Source organism: Elaeis guineensis, chromosome 5 (assembly GCF_000442705.2).
Source record: "Elaeis guineensis isolate ETL-2024a chromosome 5, EG11, whole genome shotgun sequence".
NCBI classification, from domain to species: domain Eukaryota; kingdom Viridiplantae; phylum Streptophyta; class Magnoliopsida; order Arecales; family Arecaceae; genus Elaeis; species Elaeis guineensis.
Window position 1 is genome coordinate 6,232,721 of NC_025997.2, and position 25,167 is coordinate 6,257,887.

The following is a 25,167-nucleotide window of genomic DNA, read 5'->3' on the forward strand; positions in this document are numbered from 1 at the left end:
TGGTCATACAAATGCATGCAATAATTTCTCCAAATTAAAGGCCATCTAACAGAGGCTATCATAGAAGTTTTCTATTTCTGTTTTGGGATTAGATTTTGAGATGTTCCAGTTTTCTCTATAAAACTCTTTCTAACTAAATAATTGAAATGAGAGCCATTTATTCTCATTTTTATTTTAAAATCCAACTACCATCCAATCAAGTATGCTCTAGATGTATTTTTATGATCCTATCATACAATGCAAAGATATAGAGTATGATGGACTATTATGATCTCACCAACTTCTATCTTCCCCATTCAATCATGTATGCTCCTTGGACGGTTGTTCTTCCATATCGTCTAAAGCATCCTGAAAATTTAAAATGACAGGCACCATTGACATATCTCAATTATTTTTGCACAACTACATAAATAAATAATATTGTAATATTGTTTGTCCTTTGCTTACGGCTTGTTGGTTAGGATCATATATGACACTTTATTGTTCTCTGCAAGTGTTGTTGTTATAGAATACATGCTGGTCTTGTATTGCATTATTTGGTGATGATGATAGCTAGCCGATCCTCTAAAAGCTTGATGATGTTGGAGATGGCTATTTGGCACAAGCCATTCTTATTGTAAATGGAGCCAAGTATCCACTGAGAAATTATTACGTGGACCAAATTGAGTAGATCAGTACAACTCCGGGGACAGATGTATGGTATATAAACCGGATCCTAATTTGATCAAAGGTGGTGTAACGTGGCCGGCGACAATTGTGGTGGTTCACTGGACTGGCCATCTAATAATTAGACCAGCTTTTTTGTCAGTGGAGTCGTCAATGTCCATAAAGCTGGAATACCTAGCTCCCTTCCTTTTGTGAAGGTTCCTCCCACCATGACCAAGTATTAAAATAAAGCCGTCCGGTCCGATGACTCAAAAGAAAGGCACCAAGTATTAAAATAGAGCCGTCCGATGACTCAAAAGAAAGGCGGAAAGAAAGCGATCTAAAGAAAACGTTCTCTTCATGCCTCTGCCGCCAAGAAAAGCATGGAACATTTTTGGCCTCGTGTTCATGTTTCTTCCCGACTTGCGTAGAAAGAATGGAGCCACACTTTATCTACCAAGCATAAACTTGTCCCCTGGTTGCGGCGATACCACTGGATCGGTGGACCCACTACAGTAATCTCTGATTGGATTATGGATATTATTATATGGCATTAGCCCTTTTAAAATTGAGATTGAGTGAGACCCAGGCTTTAATGTGATTTTGAGTGTTGAATAGGCCGTGCCGATTAATTTAGGTTGTAGGAGCACGCCAACTCATGAACGTTATATTACATACCTAATGTGTAATAATGATCACAACAAAGTGGCCTACTTGCACTGACGGATAATGAAAGCTATGAAATGGATGAAAACGATCTGAAAGAGACGGAAATGATAATAGAGCACCAATGAACCAGGAGTGAAATAATGGGTCCTGATTGTAAAGAATGATAGATCTTCTTTTGTGATCTTCGAATCATATTTTGCATAGCTTTTAAAGAACGGTATCAACTTCTGGATCTATATTATAGATGAAAGGAAATGATTTTTTTTTTTTTTTTTTGGGTATGACTGATCGCTCGTACAAAACAAGTATAAATATAATCCAAAGAGTCAAAAAAAAAAGGGACGTCATGAAAGGACATTGGCAAAACAAATATATCAAATCAAGTATCCGCTCCAAAATGATCAGCTATAAGCTCGCCATCCAGTCGATGGCATTATTTATCTTCTGATAGACGTGTCTAATATCGACGAAAATGCGCTCTGCCAACACATGCTAGATATTACGAAAAAGCGAATTGGAGGTTGAGCTCCTCCTTCCCGTCTTCTCCGAATCCAACTGACTGCTATAGCCGATTACCCCTCCTCCACCAATCGATCAGCTCGAAGATACAGTCTCGCATAGGAAATGCCCTCTCAAGCGACCCACAACTTAGCTCCAAAAATAATAGTCTCAAAAAGACAACTCCCACCTGTCATAATAAATTTGCAGTTATGGCCCCTAATCATAAAACTAGCACTATCATATCCATCAGTCACACAGCCATTAAAATTGACTTTGAAAAAGGTTGGGGGTGGGGGCTCCCAAATAATGAAGACCTTACGGGATGCTGCAAGAGCAAAGATGGGAGTCTCAGGTGTCCTGATTCCTTAGAATCGGCCCGAACAGTGGCAACTCCAAAATCTTGGCAACCTAGGATGAGGCCTTCTCGAGCATAAATTTTGTCGACAACCACCTAGGCTTAAATTGACTAGCATTCCGGACCGGCCAGATTTGATAAGCTACATAAGCTGCCCTAATGCCCTCTAACCTCGTAGCCTGAATCTGAGTACTCTATCGTAGGGCTTTCAGGAAAGCATGATTGAACAGCGCTTTAAGAGTAATCGAGGGAAGAAGCCTGACAAACTATCACACCCGGACCATCCGTACACAACGAAAAAGGACATGATCCATCGACTCATCCTCCAACTCACAAATTGGACAAATGGATGAGATATCCATCCCTCGGGCTTGCAACAAAAATTTGGTAGGGAGCCAACTCCACACAACTTTCCAAATAAATAGGCAAACCCTTGGATGAATACCAAGCCTCCAAATCCATGCATCTTCAAGCCATCTCACCGACTTCCCTCTATAGAGATTATAGAGGTCTCTGGTTACCACTCTAGATGGCACGATGACCATCAAACCCTAACATCTAGGCCCTCGACTAAAGATAACACCTTGGTCACAATCCTCTTGACCAGTTGATCGCTAAAGAGTGGAGTCACTAGCTGCTCATGATTCTATTTCCTCCCTTTTGATTGAAGTAGATCGCGGACCATGAGGGTTTCACTCATCTCCAAGCTGAGGAAGGTCGTTCACCAAGAAAGTGAAATGTCAGCCACCCACTGGTCTCGGATCACATCAATCACCCGACCATCACCAATAACCAAGCTAGTCTGGGCCATCATGTCCAAAAATTGAGAACACATCTCCTTCCACAAAAATGAGCTCCTCTAACCAACACAAGCAACTCCCTCTGAGGATATTTGCTCGTATCTAGTCTGCATCATCAAGCTCCATAATCCATCCGACTGAATTAAGAATCTCGGGGCATGCCTGGCAATCAAGACCTCCTGTCTAGCCAACAAAGACTGTATACCAAGCCTCCTTCGCTGACCAGCTAACAAACCACGTCCCAAGCCAGAAGATACACCTACGGGTGGCAATCGGATCGGGTCGAGTATAAACAGGCTAGGTCAGATATGAATTGAGTCAAAAAAACTCTCAACTCGGATCCGACCTATTTATTAAACAGGTCAGATTTTAAAATTCAAATCCGACCTATTTAATAAATAGGTTATCCAGTCCGATCTGTTTACGATTCATTTATAATCCAGTTAAAAAAATAAAACCCGACCCATCTACGATCCGTTTAAAAAAATAAAGAAAAAAAATTAAAAACCTGCTCCATTCGACCACCTCGCCGCATCTCCACCCGACCGCGTCTCTACCCTCACCACGCTCTTGCTGCCTTCCGCTCCGCCTGATCAAAGCTCTCAACTGCCTTATCCTCGTCCATCCTGAACTCCACTACAATCCCCTCCATCGAACTCTCGGCCGCGAAGAAGAAGGAAAGGGAGGGGAAGAGAAACCCTAGCCACGTGATGGGGAATTGAGAATTGGTGAAATACAAGACCTGGCATGGTGGAAGAAGGGTTCTTGAACTCCATGATCTTGTGGAGCTTGGAGGGAAAAGCCTCGAGCTCTTTGAGTTTGGGAGGGGGAGGGAGATGATTGTCGCCGCCGTGGGTGGCTCGTTAGTTCTTCTCCCTCCACCACTACCCCTTGCCACCCATCACCTCCTTCGCTGCTAGTTCTGACTAATCTTGTTGGACAGATAAACAATCTCGATCAACCGATCGAGAAAAGTAACTAGGATTTTTTTGTCACGAGGAAATTTACAAACTGGAGCAACAAAAAAAAAAAACTCTCCCACTCCAACGGATACGAAGAGTTATATTTTTCAATTCTCTGATTTCTAGTGACTAGCATGGCGTGTTATCCATAGTGGGATTTGACGTGATCACTAGCTGGAGGAACTAGGAAATAAGTGTGCATTGCGCCCCACATGGAGGCCCAGTGGTCCACTAGCCCATTGCGTGATTCATTTAAATATATACTAGCTAATCTGATCTAACCCAAAACTTATTTGAGTTAAATGGGTTAAGCAGATTAGATATATAAAATGTGAATCCGATCCAAATAATAAATAGATTAATGGGTTGACCTGTTTATGATCCAAATCTATTTAGCTCAAATCCAAATCTATTTATGATAGGTCGAACATGAGTCGAGTTGACGAATCGGATCATATTTTGCTACCTCTAGATGCACCCCTCTCCTTCTGTTGTGAGATTGCCACAGAAACTTTCTAATGCTCGAGCTCCGAGAGAGAAGACCTCGGCAAGTTGGTATGAGATAATATATAAATAGAGATAGCACTAAGAATCGATCTTACTAAGATGATTCTGACTATCATCGATAGTACTTTGGACTGCCAACCTTTGAGGCACTATTTGATCGAGGCCTCCATCTCTTTGCAGTCAGCCCTCCGCATTGTCCACACTATAATAGGCATCCGAAGATAGCGAAGGGTCCCAACCTGCTCAGAAATATTCCGAAGTCTACAGATCGTCTGCCTATGCTGAGTCCTAATCTTCGGATTGAAGTAGACTGTGGATTTAAGAAAGTTCACCTTCTGATATGAAGCCGCATAATAATCCTTCGAGATCTTCCTAAAGAAATAGGATCCGATAGTTGAGGTCGGAGAATCAATCATTCTTTGGTGCCAAAAATATACTATCTGAACCTGTAAAATGGCCGCAGGCGTGAGATACCCAGATCCTTAGGCGAAATCGATGCGTGCTACGTATATTAACCTCTTTTAGAGTACCATCAAGGGTTCAAAAGTTGAAACTCTCACAGTTACTTTCAAGCCTCAACTCTGTTTGTGTTGTTAGTTCAGTGTAATTTCAAGGTAATTTCACCATAAACTTAATACAGGTTTTGATCCGTCATTCAACGCTATGACCATTGTAACAATTTGTATCTTAAAGCTTTGATAAGATAATTCCAACGTAGCCATCTTGCCTGTAACATCGCCACGGCTATACTAGGATAAGCTCCACTAGGCCACGGTACAGCCTGGCACCGTTCAAAGCTCTCACGTGTTCGCTTGCCCTCTTTCTCTACGGTCCCCAGTCCCCACGGCCTCCCGTGCACCTAGCGTTTGTCTAACGCCTTGAAACCCTTGAAGGGACGAAGGACCACCCGTGCCCCACGTCAACTTGCCCCCGCACCCCCCGTCAACGTTACGAACCCTTCCAACGAAAAAATATTCGTTGCAACAATGGTATTATAATAAATTTATAATAAATTAATAAAAAATTTTATATTTCATCGATTGACATATATTACATCGATTTTCATAAATAATATCTTATATTAACCCCACATATTTCACTCATTCTTAATTTTTTATTAATTTATTACAATGATGACGTCCATCCCCTACAACGTTACGAACTCCTCCAACGAAAAAATATTCATTGCAACAATGATATTATAATAAATTTATAATAAATTAATAAAAAATTTTATATTTCATCGATTGACATGTATTATATCGATTTTCATGAATAATATCTTATATTAACTCCACATATTTCACTCATTCTTAATTTTTTATTAATTTATTACAATGGTTGATGTTCATCTCCTTCAACATCACGTCCTTCTCCAACTAAAAAAATATTCATTACAATAATAATATCATATTAAATTTATAATAAATTAATAAAAAATTTTATATTTCACCGATTATCACATATTACACCGATTCCCATGGATAATATCCCATATTAACCTCATGTATTTCACTTATTTTTAATTTTTTATTAATTTATTATCACGGTAATACGGTATCACCGTTGCAACGAATATTTTCTCCCCTCCAACGTTGTATACTTTCCTCCTCCCCTGTTTCTTCTTCTCTCCCTCTCCCTCTTTCGCCTTCGGGTGTACGTTAACAAAGCAAGGAATCAACACAAACTTCACTTCACAGGCTCCCAAAGAAGATTCGACTAAAAACCCCACACAAACCCACCCAATAAAAACAAAAGCACTCCATTATCACCTCACACGAGGCCACAATCCTGACTTAAACTCACGTGAATTCTCCAGCTAATCCTCACATGCACACCATCGCACTAGAATTCCCAAGTATAATTCTATATGCGACTTTACACCACAACCTTTCATTAAGATTGTAACGATAGATAACGGTAGAAAGAAAAGAACCTTTGTCTCCCTCCACCTCCTTCTGTTCTTCCCTCATGGGCTTTGATGGTAGCTCCGGTGGACGGAAGGTTTCAATCTTCCTTCTAGGATTGCTTGCTCTTCAAGCCTTTGTGGGCTCGTCGATGGTGGTCGTGAGCCTGAGAAGACCTCATGGTAGGCGGCCGGGCTTCGTCGCCAACCAGCCTGTTTGCGATATCTTCATGGGGAGCTGGGTCATGGATGACTCCTACCCACTGTACCAGTCCTTGGATTGCCCCATCATCGATGCCGAGTTCAATTGCCAATTATACGGGAGGCCTGACACCGACTACCTGCGGTATCGATGGAAGCCCTCCGGCTGTGACCTCCCAAGGTTTGCATATGTATAGTTCATTTGTCTACGTTCTAAATGTTTGAATTCTCAGTTACCACGCCCATTCAAATGCTAAAGTGAGAATTTTTGCAAATTTGTTACACGAAAAATGGCAGGTTTGATGGGCTTGATTTCTTGGTGCGGATGAGGGGGAAGACAGTGATGTTCGTCGGCGACTCGCTCGGCCGCAACCAATGGGAATCTTTGATCTGCATGCTTCATGCAGCGGTGCCACTGTCACAGACCCAATTGATAAGAGGAGAGCCTCTCTCCACCTTCAAGTTCTTGGTATGATGGATGAATGGCAGATTCTGTTACTCCAATGGCTATATAACTTTCTACTATTTTTGAAACTGTTGTGTTTATAAATAACTTTTGATTAAGATTTGATCATGTTTGGGAACCATGTGGTTTTGTTTTGGGGGAAATATAGGAGTATGGGGTGTCGGTTTCTTTTTACCGGGCTCCTTATCTTGTGGACATAGACGTGGTCCAAGGGAAACAGATCCTTAGGCTGGATGACATATCGGCAAATGGCAATGCGTGGAAAGGGGCTGATGTCCTGTGTTTTAATTCTGGCCATTGGTGGACTCACAAAGGTTCTCTTCAAGGGTGAGTATTCTTTTCAATAGCTGCGAATATCACTTCATACTCCTTATTCCATCTATCTGGGGTTATGCTCATATATTATTTGATGGTTTCCGTTTACTATGTGTAGGATAAACCACCTTGGATGTAATACTCTAAGCCTTTTTTTTCTTTAAAGAAAATGGTATAATTACTTTAGGACTGATGATGGGTGGCGCAGGTGGGATTATATGAGAGATGGAGGAAATTACTGCGCGGACATGGACCGCTTAGTTGCCTTTCAGAAAGGGCTGAGCACTTGGGCTAACTGGGTGGATGTTAACATTGATAGAACCAGAACTAAGGTCTTCTTCCAGTCGATTTCTCCCACCCACTACAAGTAACTCTCTCTCTCTCTCTCTCTCTCTCTCTCTCTCTCTCTCAAGATACACATGAATAGCCGTCTATTTAATTCAATCCTGATCGCAAATGGATAGCTCTGAGGGCAAAGCAAGAAGATGAGCTTCACTGTATATGTGCATCTCTCGTAGGCACGCATCTCAAAAGATTTAACAATTCTACAGACTAACTTATCCAACTTCTAACCACTCAAAAAATTATTCCCTTGTTTCAATTCACAATGAATGGCGCTGCTGACATTTTAATTCTAAGAAAAAAATTTGAAACGAGTTTAACGGAATTGTCATGAAATATATGTGTCATTTTCCCCAAAGTCCATAAAATCTAATAAATGATTTTGCTGTGGGTATTCTGTTCTGTTTTGAATGAAAATTCATTAAAGAAAGGAAGAATAATACAGATAGCACAAAGCCTACTAAATGTTTTATGCGTCCTTTTTCATTCTATTGAGAGTATGATGTATTAATTTCATTATTAAATAGCATCCTATTTTGACGAGCGTTGCATCAATTGATAATTTAATAGCCCCAGTAACAAAGCCGTGACATCTCTCGGTTTGTCCTTGTAGATGTAGTCCGTTCGATAACCTGCACAAAAGGTCCCGTTGATATAAATGTGTTCTTCAATTTCGGCGGCCACAAGGACGTGGCACCTACCTTGGATTATTGAAGGCCGGAATCGTTCGCGGATTAATGGCCCCTTCTCGACTTCTAGTGGGAGGCGAATCCGAATTAAAAAGGTCCGGTGTCGGGTGGGCATGAGTAAGAAATCCTTCCCGCTTGGAACATGTTGGGGCCTATTTCACGTAGAAATCCAGCTAGAAATGGTTAACCTCCAATTTATAAAATTTTTAGTTGAATCGGATTTCCTGTTAAGTCCATGGATCAATCTAACCACGAACCAACACGCACAAATGAGACGGATTTGGATCTAAAAAATATCAAATTTACGTACGTATGGTCTGATAAAAAATGAATAGAATTTAGACTAAAATTTGGTCATGATCAGCTTTAGTATAAATATAAATATATTATGTACTTTTCACTTCTATTTTTTTTAATTTATCTTTGTTTATGTTGATCAAAAAGGATAGTGTGAATGACCCATCCAAAATTTAGGAGCTTTTGAGAATGGAATAGTTCTCCCTAGTTCAATCCTCTGTTTAGTCCATTTTCAATAGCCGATTGAATCATATTTATAAGGCTTAGAAGCAAAACTCATCAAACAAAACAATTTATTAGTAAAATGATTAAACAACTCGTTGGACCACCAATTTTTGGATTGTAATATTGTAAGCCACTGGACTGTGGCTAACGGTGGATTTTTTTTTTTTTTAAATTTCTTTACCCCTTTCACTCCTCTGTGCTTCTATTGCATTCTTTTTTTATTAATTTTTTATTTTTCATTCTGTAAATATCTGATTTCTCAATAAATACTAGGTGGCTAGGTGCCTCCCCTCGACCTCAGAAAAAAAAAAAATATTGATTGATAGATCTAGGACCCACGTCCATCTTAGAGGATACTAGATGATCAAACTAGTCCTGCAAGTACACACATGAAAGGATTTGAATTCATTCCAGCGTGCATGTGGTGCAAAATCACAATCAACATAACACTTCGTGCTGCACATAACCTCAGGAAGGCAAGCAGAAATATCCTAAAATACTTGCCTGAAGACAATTAATTAATTCTCATGAGACATTTAGGAAAGTAAACTAAATAAAGGATATAGAGACTACCTTCATCATGAATACCAGCTTGACCAGGTGATATCACCATACTGACACCTAACATGCCAAGGCTGACAAACTACTTTGTAGCATGTTATTCATTTCTCTGGGTTATACGCTTGTAGCTTCATTTTACTAATTATCATAACTCAATATCATTTGGAGCTAAGATGTAGTGATTCCTTTCTTAAATGCACATATAATACCCACACATGATTCAAGGTATATTAGTACTTGCTTATATTCTCATCTTGATGAACACATCACACACCATCATACAATGCAAGACCCTAAAACCAAAGCAAGGAGGCCTTTGTGTCAAGAAAATTATCATACAAGATATCACCAATTAGATCGGTAGGACAAGTTTTTGGGACATGCCATGATTCTTCTCGTGTTTGCCATGTGGTGGTGGGGAACAGCCCAACCGAGTGGGGCGACCCAACGTCCAAGAACTGCTTTGGCCAGACGGTTCCTGTAAGTGGGTTCAACTATTCGGGTGTGTACCCGAGCCAGATGCAGGTGGTGCAGGGCGTGCTGAGGGCAATGCAAAGCCCTGCCTACTTGTTGGATATCACCACCCTCTCGGAGCTCAGGAAAGACGGCCACCCCTCCATCTACAGCGGCGATCTGAGCCCGGAGCAGAGGGCCAACCCCGACCGCTCCGCCGACTGCAGCCATTGGTGCCTCCCCGGCGTCCCGGATACTTGGAACCAGCTATTCTATACTGCTCTCTTCTTCTAAGCTCCAAGCTTCTCCTCCCTATTTTTCATAGGCAATCAGATTTCATAGTCGCATCCAATTGTACAATCTTATCGTCGATATTTTCTTTTTTAATATTAGCTGAAATGCTGAAGTTGGCCTTTCAGAAAAACAAAAACAAAAAAAAAGAAATGCTGATGTTGGGTTGGCTTAGATACGCACCCTACAATTATATGGTGGAATTAGTGGATATCATGCACCGTTATTAGATTATTGTTTTTTTTTTCTTTTTTCTTTTTCTCGGCAAATTAGATTATTGAGGCAATGAGTCATGTTAAGTTTTCATTCTTGGTCCAGTCTTCTCTTTTTCATCTCTGCTTTTGCAGAGTAAGGACTTGCGCGCTCAAGCAAGGGATGCGCTTCTCCCATGGTGAAATGGCAAATTCCAAATAGAGATGTAGTTATTTACGTGGATGCATGTCCTGCTTTTTCTTAAAAGAGTAATAAGAGATGGAAAAGACTAATAAAAAATAATTAAGAATACTAAAACCCCATTATGATTTAATCTTGTTGCCTGTGTAAGCGTGGGTCATCATGGAGTCAAAATATGTCATTATAATGATTGCTATATGTTGGACTATTGTGTGCTACTTGTATCATTATTTAGTTAAAATGATTGATCTTTTCTTAGATATAAATTTTTGAAGAATATAGATTTATTAAGCAGATTACAGACAGGAGGCACAATGTTAGATGGTTATTGTTGTGGTTATGACAGATTCAAATCTTCATATTGATTTAAAATATAATATTTTTATTTTATGAACAGTCATAATCAAACGAGTAAAATTGGATTCATTCCAATTGTTAACCCCCCAAGTACTTGAACTTGAATAATTATATCTGGGTTGGTCTCTCTCCCTTACCCTCAATATGTGTGTGTGTGTGTGTGTGTGTGTCACATTATCTTATGTTGGCATTGTAATAAATCATTTAGCTATTATAATTTATATCAAGCAATATTTTATCACTAAAAATCCCAAGCTTAAATATCCAACACATAAATTCTTTATTTTCATCATAATACTACTATATATAATGTTGAAGGCTTCTGTGGTCGGAGTCTCAAACTAAAATCAACCTTAAAAATGCTTCCCATTGTTTTTAGTAATAATACTAAAAAGCGTTGCTGCACACAAGGTGTTTAGTACATGTTCTGTGGTCATTTGAAGGAAAATAAATCTCAGCCATCAATATTTCCTTTCACATCCACCACTCATGCCAAAAATTTATACTAGATGAACACATAGAGGCTCTGTTCATAGAGGATGTTGGCTTTGTGTTATATAAGTCCCAACAGGTAACAGCCATAGTTGAAACAAGCTCAAAAATTCACATAAAGAACTTGCCTGTTGGGGAATACCCACCGACCGATCGACCGACCGATGGCCGGAGGAACCGACCGACCGACTTACGGTCGGAGGGACCGACCGACCGACTGACGGCCGGAGGGACCGACCGACGGGCGCCATCACCGGCCAATTGACGGCCCATCACCGACTGAGGATATGTCGGGCATACCCTTCCCGACCGACTGAACCCGGAGGTCTGATGGCCGACTCGCGTAAGACTCGCTGACCAACGGAGGAGCCCGACGCCACTCAGCTGGCCACCGACCTAGGGTCGGTCGACTCCTCTGATCGCCGTACAACCGCCAGACCTTGTCAGTTCTGACAGCAGCATGCGGCATGGCCATCTAGGGGCATTGTCCCGCCGAGGGCATTGTCAACCATGGTGATTTGACAGCCCCACGGCGACATGACACTTTCACGGCGACTCTGACAATCTACAGTGAGTTGACAATTCCTCACTTGTCTGCGCCATTAATGACGGCGCCGTACCGTGCTTCACTATATAAATCGGGGAAGGCAACAGTGCAAGGGATCCGCTCCCCCCACTTCTCGACTCCAAAACCACAGGCTCGCTCCTCTCTCCTTCTCTCCCTCGATCGAGCTCTCTGTCTTCATTTCACTGTTGTCCGGTCACCTCTCTAACTTGACCGTCGGAGGGTCCCCGCCGGAGCCGCCTCCGGTCAGTGTGGACTTCTCGTTTTTGGAGGTGCACGTTCCCCGACGATCGGACGACGAGGCGATTGGCCGCAACATTGTCTATAATGTATCTCTTAAATAAGGGGTCTTCCATAATAGCAATTATATGACTTTGAGTTACTTCGGGCATGCCGATTGCCAGAACTAGTTTGAAGTTTAGGTGCACTTTTTATATAATTTGCTCAAAGGAATTATACACAATAATTATGTTCCATAATGGAATCTTCTGCTCTCCGTCATTAAAATTGTTATCAGTGTTGTAACATTGGTCGGGGTGAGCTTCAGCGTGGGCCTCCAAGTTCTCACTGGTATATCCATCTTTAAGATAACAGTTTGTTCTAAAATGATGCATGTGTTCGGGTAACTGCACCTCCTATTGAGTTCAGGCCCCTATAAAACAGAATTTGTAATTTTTTATATCAACTGTTCTTGGTAGAGAAAAAAAGAAGATGTTTATCTTGAAGATGATGTCATCAGTGAAGATCTGTGATGAATGGGAAGTGGGTAGGATAAAAAAGTGGCATATATGAGGCATGGAAGGTGAATCCTTCTTTCGCATGACGCAAGATAGGCTCAGGAGGCAGTAGGGGGAATAGGGTGCTTTGATACCAACTGACACAGGACAAAAAGCGAAAAGGAGAGAGAGAGAGAGAGAGAGAGAGGAAGAGGAAGAGAAGAGGAGGAGGAGAAGGCAGAGGAGGGTAACTAGATATCTTGAATCTTCAAAGCTCAATAATATTACATAACCATAGGTTTATATAGACAAATCCAAACCCTAATATAAGCCTACATAAAAATAAATTACTAGAATCCTCATGAAATTCTAATTCTAGAATCTACAAAATTCTGATCCTAGAATCTGCATAAAAATAAAATTTCTTATTTTTAAATAAAATATTTTTTTTAAATTTCTTATCAGATGATCCACCGTCAGATACAACCCCCTTCTCTGCTACTGTGCTTGAAAAGCTGAGAGAAAAGAGCTTGATATTTGCCGGAGATTCACTGCAGAGAGGACAATGACTGTCATTTGTGAGCATGGTACAATTTCAAATACCAGGAGGTCAATGTCTTCAAGGCAAACGTATTGCACTTTGACAACTTGTTCAATGGATGGTGCTACAGCTCAAGAGCTGATACCATGACTACGGAGGTTTTTCTTCTGAACAACACAGTACAATGCTACAATGGAGTTCTACTGGGCACCGTTATTGTCAAGTCCAATTCTGACGCCAGCATTATCATAGATACAAGCAAAAGAATTTTACCTGCAGATTCCGTTCCAAGATTTCACAAAATTGGATGGGAGCTGACATCCTTGTTTTTAATACCTATCTTTGGTGGACAAGTGGCCACAGGATCAAGCCTCTGACACTGTCATTTGGTAAATTTTTGCTGTGTAGATTTTTTATATTTAATTCTAAGAAGTAACCATGCCTATGCAGTTTTATGTCTTCATAATGTTACTGTGTTCAGGTGGGGTTCATTTGCCAATCTGAATTGCCCTTTCATAAATTTTTTGTTCTGTAAATTGTTTATTTTTAAATCTAAAAAGTATGCAGTTATTCTGTCTTCATGATGTTATCTGTGTTCAGGGGGCGCTCATTTGGTAATGGGGATGAAGGGTTTGAGGAGGAGGATGCCGTTGCGGCTTATAGAATTGGTCTAAAGAAATGGGCCAATTGGATAGATTCAAATATGAATCCAGATGTCAGAAGAGTCTTCTTTGCTGCAATGTCCCCTACAAACATAAGGTATTCCAAGGGTTTACAGAAGTTGATTACTAGAGTGTGAACTTAAAATCTTTGCATGAGCTCAAAAACCACCACATACTCATTGCATGAGCTCAGACTGGAACTGCAAAAAGGGGATCAAAAGCTAGAATGAAAGACCTGCCATGGAAAAAAGGATACTATGGTGATAAAAGGATGATGGAGGTGGTTGCAGGTGCTGTCCGAAGAACGAGTGCCGGTGGTTACTTGCCTGAACATAACACAACTTTCAGAGTACCAAATCTATGGTCATGCATCAGTTTACCCAGAATCTCAAGGACATGTCAGGTGATTTGCAGAAAGCACATCCAAGACCATATGCTGATCGTGGTGCTTGCCAGGAGTTACAGATACATGGAATCAGCTTCTTTATTTTTATTTATGAAGGGCTAAACAAGGTCATATAATTGTTTCATTCAAATTTCAGAGGGTTCTTGCCATCCCAATACCACACCATGCTCTAATGCTAAGATTACATGGGCTAGTCACTATCATATGACACAACTAACACAATGCATTAAGCTATGCCTAGAAATCAAGCACCATATATATCCTCCAGAGGAAATTAGGTACTAATGGCGTGTCCTGGAGTTGCCACTTCTACCATCTTTGGCTTCTTGTTGACAACCTTGGCAGGGGTGTTCCCAGTGGCGCGAGATGTAGGTAGAAGTGGATCATAGGCTGAAAGATGAACACCAAGTGCAGCTCTTCCTGAGGGATCGAGACTGTCCGACCACTGAGCATCCCACTCGACAGCCTTGGCAGTGCTGCAAGCGACACTTGGACCGCCAGGGACTGTCAATCTTGCAGAATTCTGAAACACCAAAATTAAATCAAAATCTTGCCGGAACACTGTAAGAATGTTGAAGAATAGGAGAAAAAAGAACCTAGTATTGGCATTGAGGTTAATCACCTGTGGGAAAAACCTTTCAAAGATCACTCTGTAGTAGTAGGCCTCTTTCGTGGCTGGTGTATTGTGTGGGTATATATGCTGTGCATTTTGCATCATTTTATCTGACACCTACAATGTTAAAAAAAAAAAAGAAGAAGGTTAGAGAAACAAAACAGAGATAATAGAAAAATAATAGACAGAAAGCCTAGTAGATAAATTACATGTTCAGCTGCATGAGCCTTCAGTCCATCAATCCAACTGTAGCCAACACCATCACTAAACTGCTCCTTCTGCCTATAGAGAATATGCTGCAGAGACAATTGATGCAATTCTGAGTCTTCTTTGCTATGAAAGAGCATTAGAATTTTGACACCACATTTTTTTATCAGAATTGAACAAACTTGGTAGTTTTCAGACCTTTGGCAGATAGGGTTTTCCTCATCATCAAAGGCTTTCCTCAACACCCACTTCTCGATTCGCCTTGATCAGGTTTGATCTGCTTGCATTTCCAGAATGTCGCATTGCAAATCAGTGTAAGAATTCCTCTTTACAAACAGAGAAAAAAGGTGCATTGTTGAAGTTACCATTTTATATTCAGGATCAATGCTCATAGCAACATTAATGAATTCCTTGTCCAAGAAAGGCACACGAACTTCCAGCCCCCAAGCAGATGTTGCTTTATTAGCTCTTAAGCAATCATACTGGTAAAGAGCTTTTATCTGTGAATGGAATGATACAAAGTGGCATCATCATTCAAACCGAAGTAGTTCATCAAAACATAAAAGGTCAGAAGGCCTGTGATGGAACATTGATGTGCACATACCTTGCGACATGTCTCTCGGTGGAACTCTTCCTTGTTTGGTGCCTTGTGGAAATATAAGTAGCCTCCGAAGAGCTCATCCGAGCCTTCTCCAGAGATCACCATCTTCACTCCTAATGACTTGATCTTACGAGCCATAAGAAACATGGGGGTGCTAGCCCTGATTGTAGTGACATCATATGTTTCAATGTGATAGATTACATCCTCGATAGCATCAATACCATCCTGTCAATCAATATGAAGCCCAGAAAGCTTAATAATTTTTTTTCACCTTTACAGAACAAGCATATATGAAACCCAGCAACTTTCCAGTACCTTCTTAAAAAAAAAAAAAGGAAGAAGAAGAAGGAAAAGAAAAAAAAAGATCCAGTACCTGAACAGTGAAGTGAAACTCATGGTGGACAGTTCCCAAATAATCAGCAACCCCCTTGCTGCCAACAAATCTGGTGAGCCCTGCAACGAAGGAGGGATATGATCAAAGCTACAGAACTTCATTGTTCCTTTGGAAGATTGAAGGAAAAATATCCTAGAAGCATTTTAACAACCTCTAAGCCAACACAGAAGGAATGGAGCTGAGTCCCCCAATGCTCCGCCGCTTTGGTTCCCGCTAAGTGGCGTGCAGTGACAGCAGCAACCAGTGATGAATCAAGGCCACCAGATAACAAAACTCCAAATGGAACATCTGTCATGAGTCTCTTAATGACGGCCTGTACAAATGAACAGGAGATAATTTTCTCATTTATGAAGCCTTGCCAGAATATAATTGTTCAGTCAAATATGCAAGCTTAATGTGTTCGAGCTTAGAAAGTTTAGGGTGCAATCAACCAGAAATTAGAGCTATGCAAGCTTACATTTTCGAAGGCCTTCCTCAGAGCAAGGGGGTCATATGGGACTGATGGAATAGTCTCTGAGTACCAGGGTGGGTTATACCATCTCTTATAGCTGCCTTCCTTGCTGGAGTACAGACAGCCAGGAGGGAAGACCTCAAAATGTTCACAGTCATCATTCAGTCCTTTCATCTCGGACGATATCCAAACAGAACCTGTAGAATTAAAATAAACCCAATTTAATAGTTCTATTATCTTTAGGAGAAGTTCGTTACCTAGACAATTTTTGTTAGAAGTGATAGAACAAGGAAAGCCAAATTAAAAGTTCTAGCTAGCCCAAGACATGCAAAACATCAAGAGAAATATATATGTAGCTTTATGGACTACCATCGAGGCTTTCATCAAACATCAGAAAAAAAAAAAAAAAAAAAAGTTACATTTGAAGGGGAAAAAGAAAAAGACTACCATCGAGGCCCCAGCCAATGTAGAGCGGAGTGATGCCAATTGCATCTCGGGCAGCAATGAAACTGCTGTCGCGTGTGTCCAACAACACAAATGAGAACATTCCATCCAGCATGTCAACAAAACTGTCTCCATATTCCTCATACTATCACGAAATAAAACAAGAGAAAATTTCCATCTCACTTTCATTGCTCAAAAAAGATTTCACCTTTCTTAAAATGTAAAAAGAACAAAAAAATCAGTGTGCACAGTTTAGTATATATGGCTTGTTTAATTCATAGAATTCTCACCAGATGGGCAATAACTTCACAGTCGCTCCCTGTCCTGAACTTGTGATTAAGCAACCTTTTCCTCAGTTCTTCATGGTTGTAAATCTCTCCATTGACCTGTTTCAAACAGAAAATTCCTCAATCTACTCAGTAAATAACACATACAAACATAATATATTTATCAGATGGATACATGATATGATTGACAAGAAGAAATTTGTTAAAGAAAGTTGCCATATTGCAGGAAAGAAATGTTGATGGAGTTCTTTGATTCCTAGAGAAATCTGTATCCTTAGGCATGTGTAATTGCAGTCCACTTTACCTTATTGATTTGTATTTAGTTTGCATATGTTGTCCTGGGCTGGCGTCAAAAAAGAAAAAAAAAAATGTTTTCATGGGCTGCAAAATTCAGTATGACTTAATTCCTGTCAAGATCGCTCCTGCTAATTTTTAGCAATAAGAGCGCTTGTACATTTTTTCTTTGATTAGGAGAGAACTTGCGCGGTTGTACTATTAAATCCATTTTTCATGGAAACTGTAGTCACATTCCTGTTTTTAAAAGGAAGTTCAAACCTGTCTCTTGTCTTCTACCTGCAGGAATAACACCGAGGCCTTTGAATCCTGATGCGTTTTTCACACCACACACACACACACATACATGTATGTATGTTGTAGAAGACTCGGGATCTTTCATCGTTATCATTGTCCCTTTCTTTCTTTTCTTTTCTTTTCCTTTCTTTTTTTTTTTTTTTTTTTTTGGGGGAGAAACTTCATCGTTATCGTTGTTATCAACATCACTCTCTAGATACACGGACCAAGGAGAAGTCAGTCATCCTTGAAAGAGACTTGGATGCCAACTAATAGTAAGGAAAAATAAATGTTTCTGCGTTTATGTTAATTATTACCGTCACCACAATGGATTTGTCCTCGTTATAAAGAGGCTGATCACCGGAAGCAGGATCGATGACTGCTAGCCGCTGATGTGCTAGAAAACAATCTCCAAACTGGTGCAATCCGCTCCAATCTGGACCACGATGCTTTAACCTGCATCCAGAGGAGAAACACAACATTACTTCTTTTTTCTTTTTCTTTTTTTTTTTTTTAATGGAAACATTACTTCTCTATTCATTCACTCATTTTGTAAGTTGAAAAGAACAAAACACAAATTTTCATTAATTGTCAAGACAATTTATCTTCAAAAAAGGTTTAACCGATATAACAAATGTTTTTTTTTTTTTTAATATGATAAACAAAGTTAGACTTTTACCAGATCGGAAAGAACCATATATATTTATCTGTAATACAATATATAACAGAAACAGAGTGGCTTGCTCATCATCAATAATACGTCATAGAGACGTCAATATTAGACCACAAATGTTTGATTAAAACGCTCTTTATTTGCACAAAGAAGAACATTAGTCCATCCATGCTGTGAAGAAATTTGAGTAGTAGAGAGTTCATATCCGCTTTAGCCTTTTGTGAAAGGACATAATCAACAGATTTAAGATCACGGAGTTCATGCAAAATCTCCTTTATGGGTTCTCTCTCCAGCTTCAAGATTCAGAGAGAATTCCATCAAAACAGATTCAGAGAGAGCATCTACCCATAATAGGATAGTTTTGAACAAGACAAGCAAATAACATTCAAAAAATTTAAAAAAATATATAAAATCCAAAACCATAATCACAGCCGCAAAACCTTACCATAATATATATCTTCGTTCACTTAAAAATATATATTATAATTCAAACGAAAATATTATATATATATATAGAACAAACTCATCATCATCAAACCCCATAAAAAAATCAATCAGAGGCCCAAAAGTTCCATCTTTGTAGCAAGAGAGAGGAGAGAAGAACGGGGTGAGTTTGGATCATTGCCTGCGGGAGAGCTCGAGCACGCGAACCCTCTTCGACTGTGAATCATCCGAGCATCCCAACACAGCCAGTATCCCACACATGTTATTGATTGAAATGAAACGAGAGAGACCAGATACGGTAAACCAAACAATAGAGAGCAAGAGCAAGATATTTAGAAAAAAAAAAAAAAAACGGAGGAGAAAGAGGAGAGATGGGACAAGTAATCGAAGAGAATATAACAGGTGGCGAACCCCTTTGCCTCCAAGGCCCCCGCGGCGCCAGTATTTATAGGGCCAACCCCAACGGCAACCATCCGACGGCGTCGCAACCCCGCGTAGTCCGATGGCGGGCCGCCACGTCCGCGCGCCACGCGTCGACTCCTCACTCACGGAGCGTGTAGCCGAAATGAAAATGCCAAGTAATCATCCGAGACCGACGTTATCCGTTCCGGACCCGGAGAGCTGAGTCAGCTGGGCCCCACTTTGAGGGCAACAGAGAACGCCGGACAACCTCCCTCCGTCCACATGTCCCTCAGAGAGAAATCGAAAGCCCCCGACGCGCTGAGACCACAAGCACGCGGAGACCGGCGTACGCTCACCGTCACCGCGGCCCACGCCGCAGGCGTGGTCGAATCGCGCTCGATCCGAGAGAGAGGATGTGCGTTTGTTTTTTGTTTCTTTTGTTTTTTTCAATTTGTAAAGAGACACATTTGTCTTTGCCATTTCAAGCCGCCGTTAACTTAGGTGGAGATTTTATCCTTATCCTCGAGAGTGGTGAATATGGATATTATTATCCTCCGTCGAATAAAATTAGTATGCTGTCATCTTGCCTTAAAGTATTGACAAATTTTGTACATCTGATGGTATTTCCTCTAGTAGCACCACTATCCATATTAAACGAGAAGAAAATGTAAATAAAAATAGTAAATACAATCCACGAGAGTTCTTCATCTATGAAAGGTAAATGGAATTAAGGAGAAAAGAACTATTTTTGTGGTCACTGGAATTCATGTTCATCTGTGACTCCACGTATCATTGGCAGCTTAATCGATGGTTGTCCTGACAATTATATGGGTAGGTTTGTTCATGAAACGACATTGTATCCTCTAGCTATGTGACCGTGGAGTTCTTTTGTATCACAAAACAGGATGTACCTAACCTTTTATTCGTACGATGGAGGGCACACGGGAATAACCAACTTCAAATAATCTGAGATGATAGTGGCCGAATCATAACCTATCAATCCCAAACGTTGTTGAGGGATGTCGATAATATAATAGAATCGTAAATCTCTCTCCCCCTTATCCTCCGGGCTATTTAAAAAACCGCAGGCTAATTTTTGTTTGGCTTTATTTTTTAAAGCTGGCACGTGGGAAACGAGATGCACTATAAATATCTCACGTGGAGCACACCATTAATTAAGAATTAAGAGGATAATTCTTTTCTCCCCTCTTCCGTTTTGTTTTCCAACCGATCATGTAATACTCAATTACTTTTTTCTCCCTCTATCATGGAACGTGAGCCTAGCAATTTAATTTTGAGCATCCAAAATATACGACTTAAAGATGCATTAACCTTTTTTTGGATTGCTGTCAGAGATCGTACCGAATCATTATTGATGCATCATCCTAACTCTGCCACTTCCCAGCCACTTTTAAGCTTCTCCACACGATTGAAACGATGCATGGATGACCCATTCAAAAGGCCCGTCCGAGGAGAGTAAGGACTGATAAAGAAAAAGATTGGCACCCAAGGGTAAAAAAAGCAGTTGGTGCATCTAAAAATCAGATCATGTGTTGGGGAGCTCTGGACTCCCCCATTAATGTATTGTATTGCTATTTTAATTGGCTTAATTATTGCCAAGAGTCATTAATGCATATATGAGTATGTACTTCTTTTACTATGGTGTTTGGAAATTTTAGGTTACTCTCATGCATGAGCATCTTTTCGGTGTTTGAAAAATTATAGATCTTTTATACCTCCTTGATTAGAAGATATATGTTTCATTTTTTCTCTCTCTTTATTTTATAAAAAATGATAGATATTTCATGTTGCTCTAACCTAATTGTCCATTTACTGTCACCTAATAATGCCTGTCACCTTCAAAATTCGTGAGGTCAGTGAAGAATTGACGATGCAATGATCACTTCTTTTTGTGAAGTACATAAAAATTTGCTACGATCCACGATGAAATCTAGCTACTCAAAATCTTGGTACAATGATGCCAATTAACCAAGTTATTAGCTATTGACAAAAATTATTTTCATTAATATTATTTCTAATAAAATATTAATTAAATATTATTAGTCTAGAATAATGCATTCCAGTACTTTTTTTTCTATAAAGAAAAAGGGAAAAACAAAAATTCCCATGGTTTACTCCAAAATAGAGGAAATATAGAGGGAAAAAGAGGGTAACAAATATATCAACTTACACATATATCGAACTCTTGAAGTTGGCCATTTGCCATTTGTCTATCCCTAATGTCATCATCTTCTTTCTTATCCAACGACTCTTGATCTTAATCATGTTTCATATATTTACTTTATATATGTTGGCTTGAGGACCATTTACATTACATAAATTATGGTGTTCTTTTTTAAGCTTTTTAAATATTAAATAACTATCCAGCATTGCTAATAGATATCTTGATCAGTCATGAAAAAATTTACCAAGACAAAATCAACTTGTGCTTCGAACATGCATCCAAAAAGAAAAGCCACTGAGACTGAGACTTGGAGAGATGCCAATATTAACCACTCGAGTATACGTGAGCTAAATTGAAATTGCACATGTGCAATGGTGCCAACATGAAATTATTAGGTTTTTTTGATTTTCATTTTCCATATTGATTTTAATTCAAGGATTCATTGAAACATGGCATTCAGATCCATGCATCATAAATTTTCCAGAAAACCAATATATGTAATAATTGGGCACCCCTTGATGAATGATTCCCAGGTTCTGTAAAAGAAGGCAAGACTAGGATGAAGCTGCTACATCATCAAAATTGTAGTATATTCCCTCCATCAATTATGTCGAATTCATAGAGCTCCAAGCTAGCACGCCAGAGCATGCAAGTCTACCACTATTTGGGCCCATTCTTGTCTTCTTTTGTGCATGTTCGTTCACGTAATTGTTGTCACCGTCACACTTCCCCTTGACGTCGACGCTTGGATTTTGAGGCGACCCATCAAAGTTCGATAGCAACCCAAATTTTTGGTGCAAGGTTCAATGATCTACCTACCTACTCCAATGAATACCGCCAGTCACCGCCTATCTGCCACGTGCTATTGATTGAGATATTAGTAGATGCCCCAATCTTTCAGAGTTGGATGCAACTTCAGTTATCAATCCGGCAGCCAAGGTTACATTTGGCTCTTAAGCCACGGAAAAAATAAAAAAATAATATGTAAAAAATTATTTTTTAAAAATATAATATTTAAAAATATAATTTTGACATATTTAATTGATCATAAAAAAATAATTTATTATAAAATAATTTATATTTAATTGAACATTTATTTTTCTAAAAAAATTATATAAAATATCTATTATATCCTTAATAGATATAAGACTATATTTTTTACTCCCAAACTCTGTATATACATTAATATAATATTTATATTAAAATAAATATAATATTAATATAATTATATAACATTAGATTATAATAATTTATTATATTAATATAACTTTAATATATATATATATATTGATAATATTAACATAATATTAATAATCTATATTAATAATATTGATAATATCATTATAATATTAATATATTAATATTAATATTAATATATATTGATACAAATATTATATTAATATTAAAAAATATTACATTAGTGTAAATATTAAAATAATATTAATATATCATAAATACTATAATATTTATATTAATATAAATATTAAACTCTATAAAAAATATTAGTATAATATTAATATAATATTATATTAATATTTATAAGAATAATATTAAAAAAATATTTTTGAAAAAAAAGATACTAATTTTTATTCTATTGAAAGTCTCAAAACCCACATTCTCTATGAGTTTATATTTTTAATCGAGAGAACTTTTTTTATTCTCTTTTTTTTTTAAACTTCAATCAAATATGGAGACTTTTCTCCGCTTCTTAAAAATTGCCTTACCCATCTTCACTGCCGCGAACTAAATGAACCCTAAATTTCAATATTTCTTTCTTTTTAAGAGAAAAATAAATTTCGACTTGGACTGAGTTCATGATAGACACTTAGGCTTAACATAAGCTATATCGTAAATAAAATAAATCCGAGTTGCTCGTCATAAGCCATAATATCTTTCATTATTTGTAATAGAGGATATTTGGTGCACCATCAAAAACAGAATAAATAGAGATGAAAATCAGCATAGCCGTATCCTTCAATGCTTTGAGTTTGTTACCAAGAATCGGAATGATATTTGAACATTAGAAGAGAGCAGTGATTGAAATTTGCGGGATTAGAATATTATCATTCTCCTATGCAACTGAAATATAAATGAAACTCTCTCCAATCAAATAATTAAAATTAGAATCATTTATTCTCACCTTATTTTAAAGTCCAACTCTCTTCAATCAAATATGCTCTAAATGTATGGTGTGAAACCATATTGTCTAGGGCCAAATCTAAAATTTTACACCATTTTGAGAAATGCAAGAGGAGGAGGTTCTTTCGAATGATAATTGTTTAATTGATAAAAAGCAACCATATATCATGCTTGCTTGGATGGCACGACTCCACGAACCCAGGATTAATTCTTGTTGAAGTCATCAGCCCTCCAAGAATGAAGTGAGTCAAAGATAAAAAAAAAAAAAAAAGATTAACATCATAATCTCAAAAAATAATTAATTATAAAAATTTTAAAAAATGAGAAAAAAAACCACATTGGTACAATTTTGGATCATATCTCCAAATAAATGGAGTGTGTCATGATTTTAAATCAACAAAGTGACTATGTAGGCCATTCTTTGGATTGTTTTCTGGAAACGAGAAGGTGCTTTATCGGGCCCTACATGTTTTTTAGGTTACCTGCACTTGGACGTGACCATTGGACTAAACTAGGTTTATGTGAGGCATCACTAACAACTAATTGGTATAAGGTGACAACAAAGACTCGCAAATAGATTGGGCTAGATTTGGTATGGCCGAGTTGGTCTGGCCTACCAAATTCTACCGAATAGACCTGCACTCACGCAACAAATTTCATTCTCCTAACACTTTCAATTAGATAAATATATAATGTATGATCAAGTGTTGAGAATCAAAACAACTCGTAACATCAAGCGTGTATGTAATCAAACAAGCTGGGTTTGTAAATTAAAATGCTCTGTCCGATCACGAAATGCACGTGCTTATTCTTCATTATAAACATTAAAACACATATGTAAAAGCTGCTGGTGACACCGTAAGTTGTATGCCTAATTCAATGAACAAATTTGTGAACCAATCAATTATTGACTTGCAAATAAAGTATGAGGTCACATGTTCCATGCATATTTTTCTTTCTTTAGATTTCAAGTCCGACAACCCACGCAACGAAAAGCTAGCCGTGCATGCGGTAGACCTTTCCCTTGCATGGTTCAGCGTCCTGAAGATGCACGTTTTTCTGATTTGCTTTGTTTGTTTATTGTACAGATTAAAAGTGGATAATGGGATCCCTATGTCGATAATTCAAATTAAATCATATGATGCGAAGATCTTTAATATATACATCAAATGATCAAAAAAATATCTTATTTAATTTTATTCAAACTGTCTAATTTTTGACTACTTAATACATAGATTAGAAACTCCAAATTATGTCTTTTTATACGCAAATAGTTTTAAGATGATTGATTACATCCAATAGTTTGGATCATCGATCTAAAATTTTTATTATACAGTTTTAATCTGATTAGATCTGAGTCCATATTTAGTCGATCTTATTCTATATACTCTATTGCATATTTCTAAGGGACATGTTTTCTAAAGGATCAAGAAAACACAC

At 38.6% G+C, this 25,167-nt stretch overlaps 1 protein-coding gene and 1 pseudogene across 1 annotated transcript; one reads left to right on the forward strand and one right to left on the reverse strand.

Annotated features, from left to right (window-relative positions):
- Positions 1 to 6,036: 6,036 nt before the first annotated feature.
- On the forward strand, positions 6,037 to 10,414 carry LOC105044584 (protein PMR5). The gene is made up of 5 exons (XM_073257273.1): positions 6,037 to 6,727; positions 6,844 to 7,015; positions 7,161 to 7,339; positions 7,536 to 7,694; positions 9,867 to 10,414. Exons 1-5 carry the CDS (start codon positions 6,411 to 6,413, stop codon positions 10,186 to 10,188), a joined length of 1,149 nt encoding a protein of 382 aa, XP_073113374.1. The 5' UTR covers positions 6,037 to 6,410; the 3' UTR covers positions 10,189 to 10,414.
- Positions 10,415 to 14,377: 3,963 nt separating this feature from the next.
- On the reverse strand, positions 14,378 to 19,424 carry LOC105044583 (asparagine synthetase [glutamine-hydrolyzing]-like; annotated as a pseudogene).
- Positions 19,425 to 25,167: the final 5,743 nt, after the last annotated feature.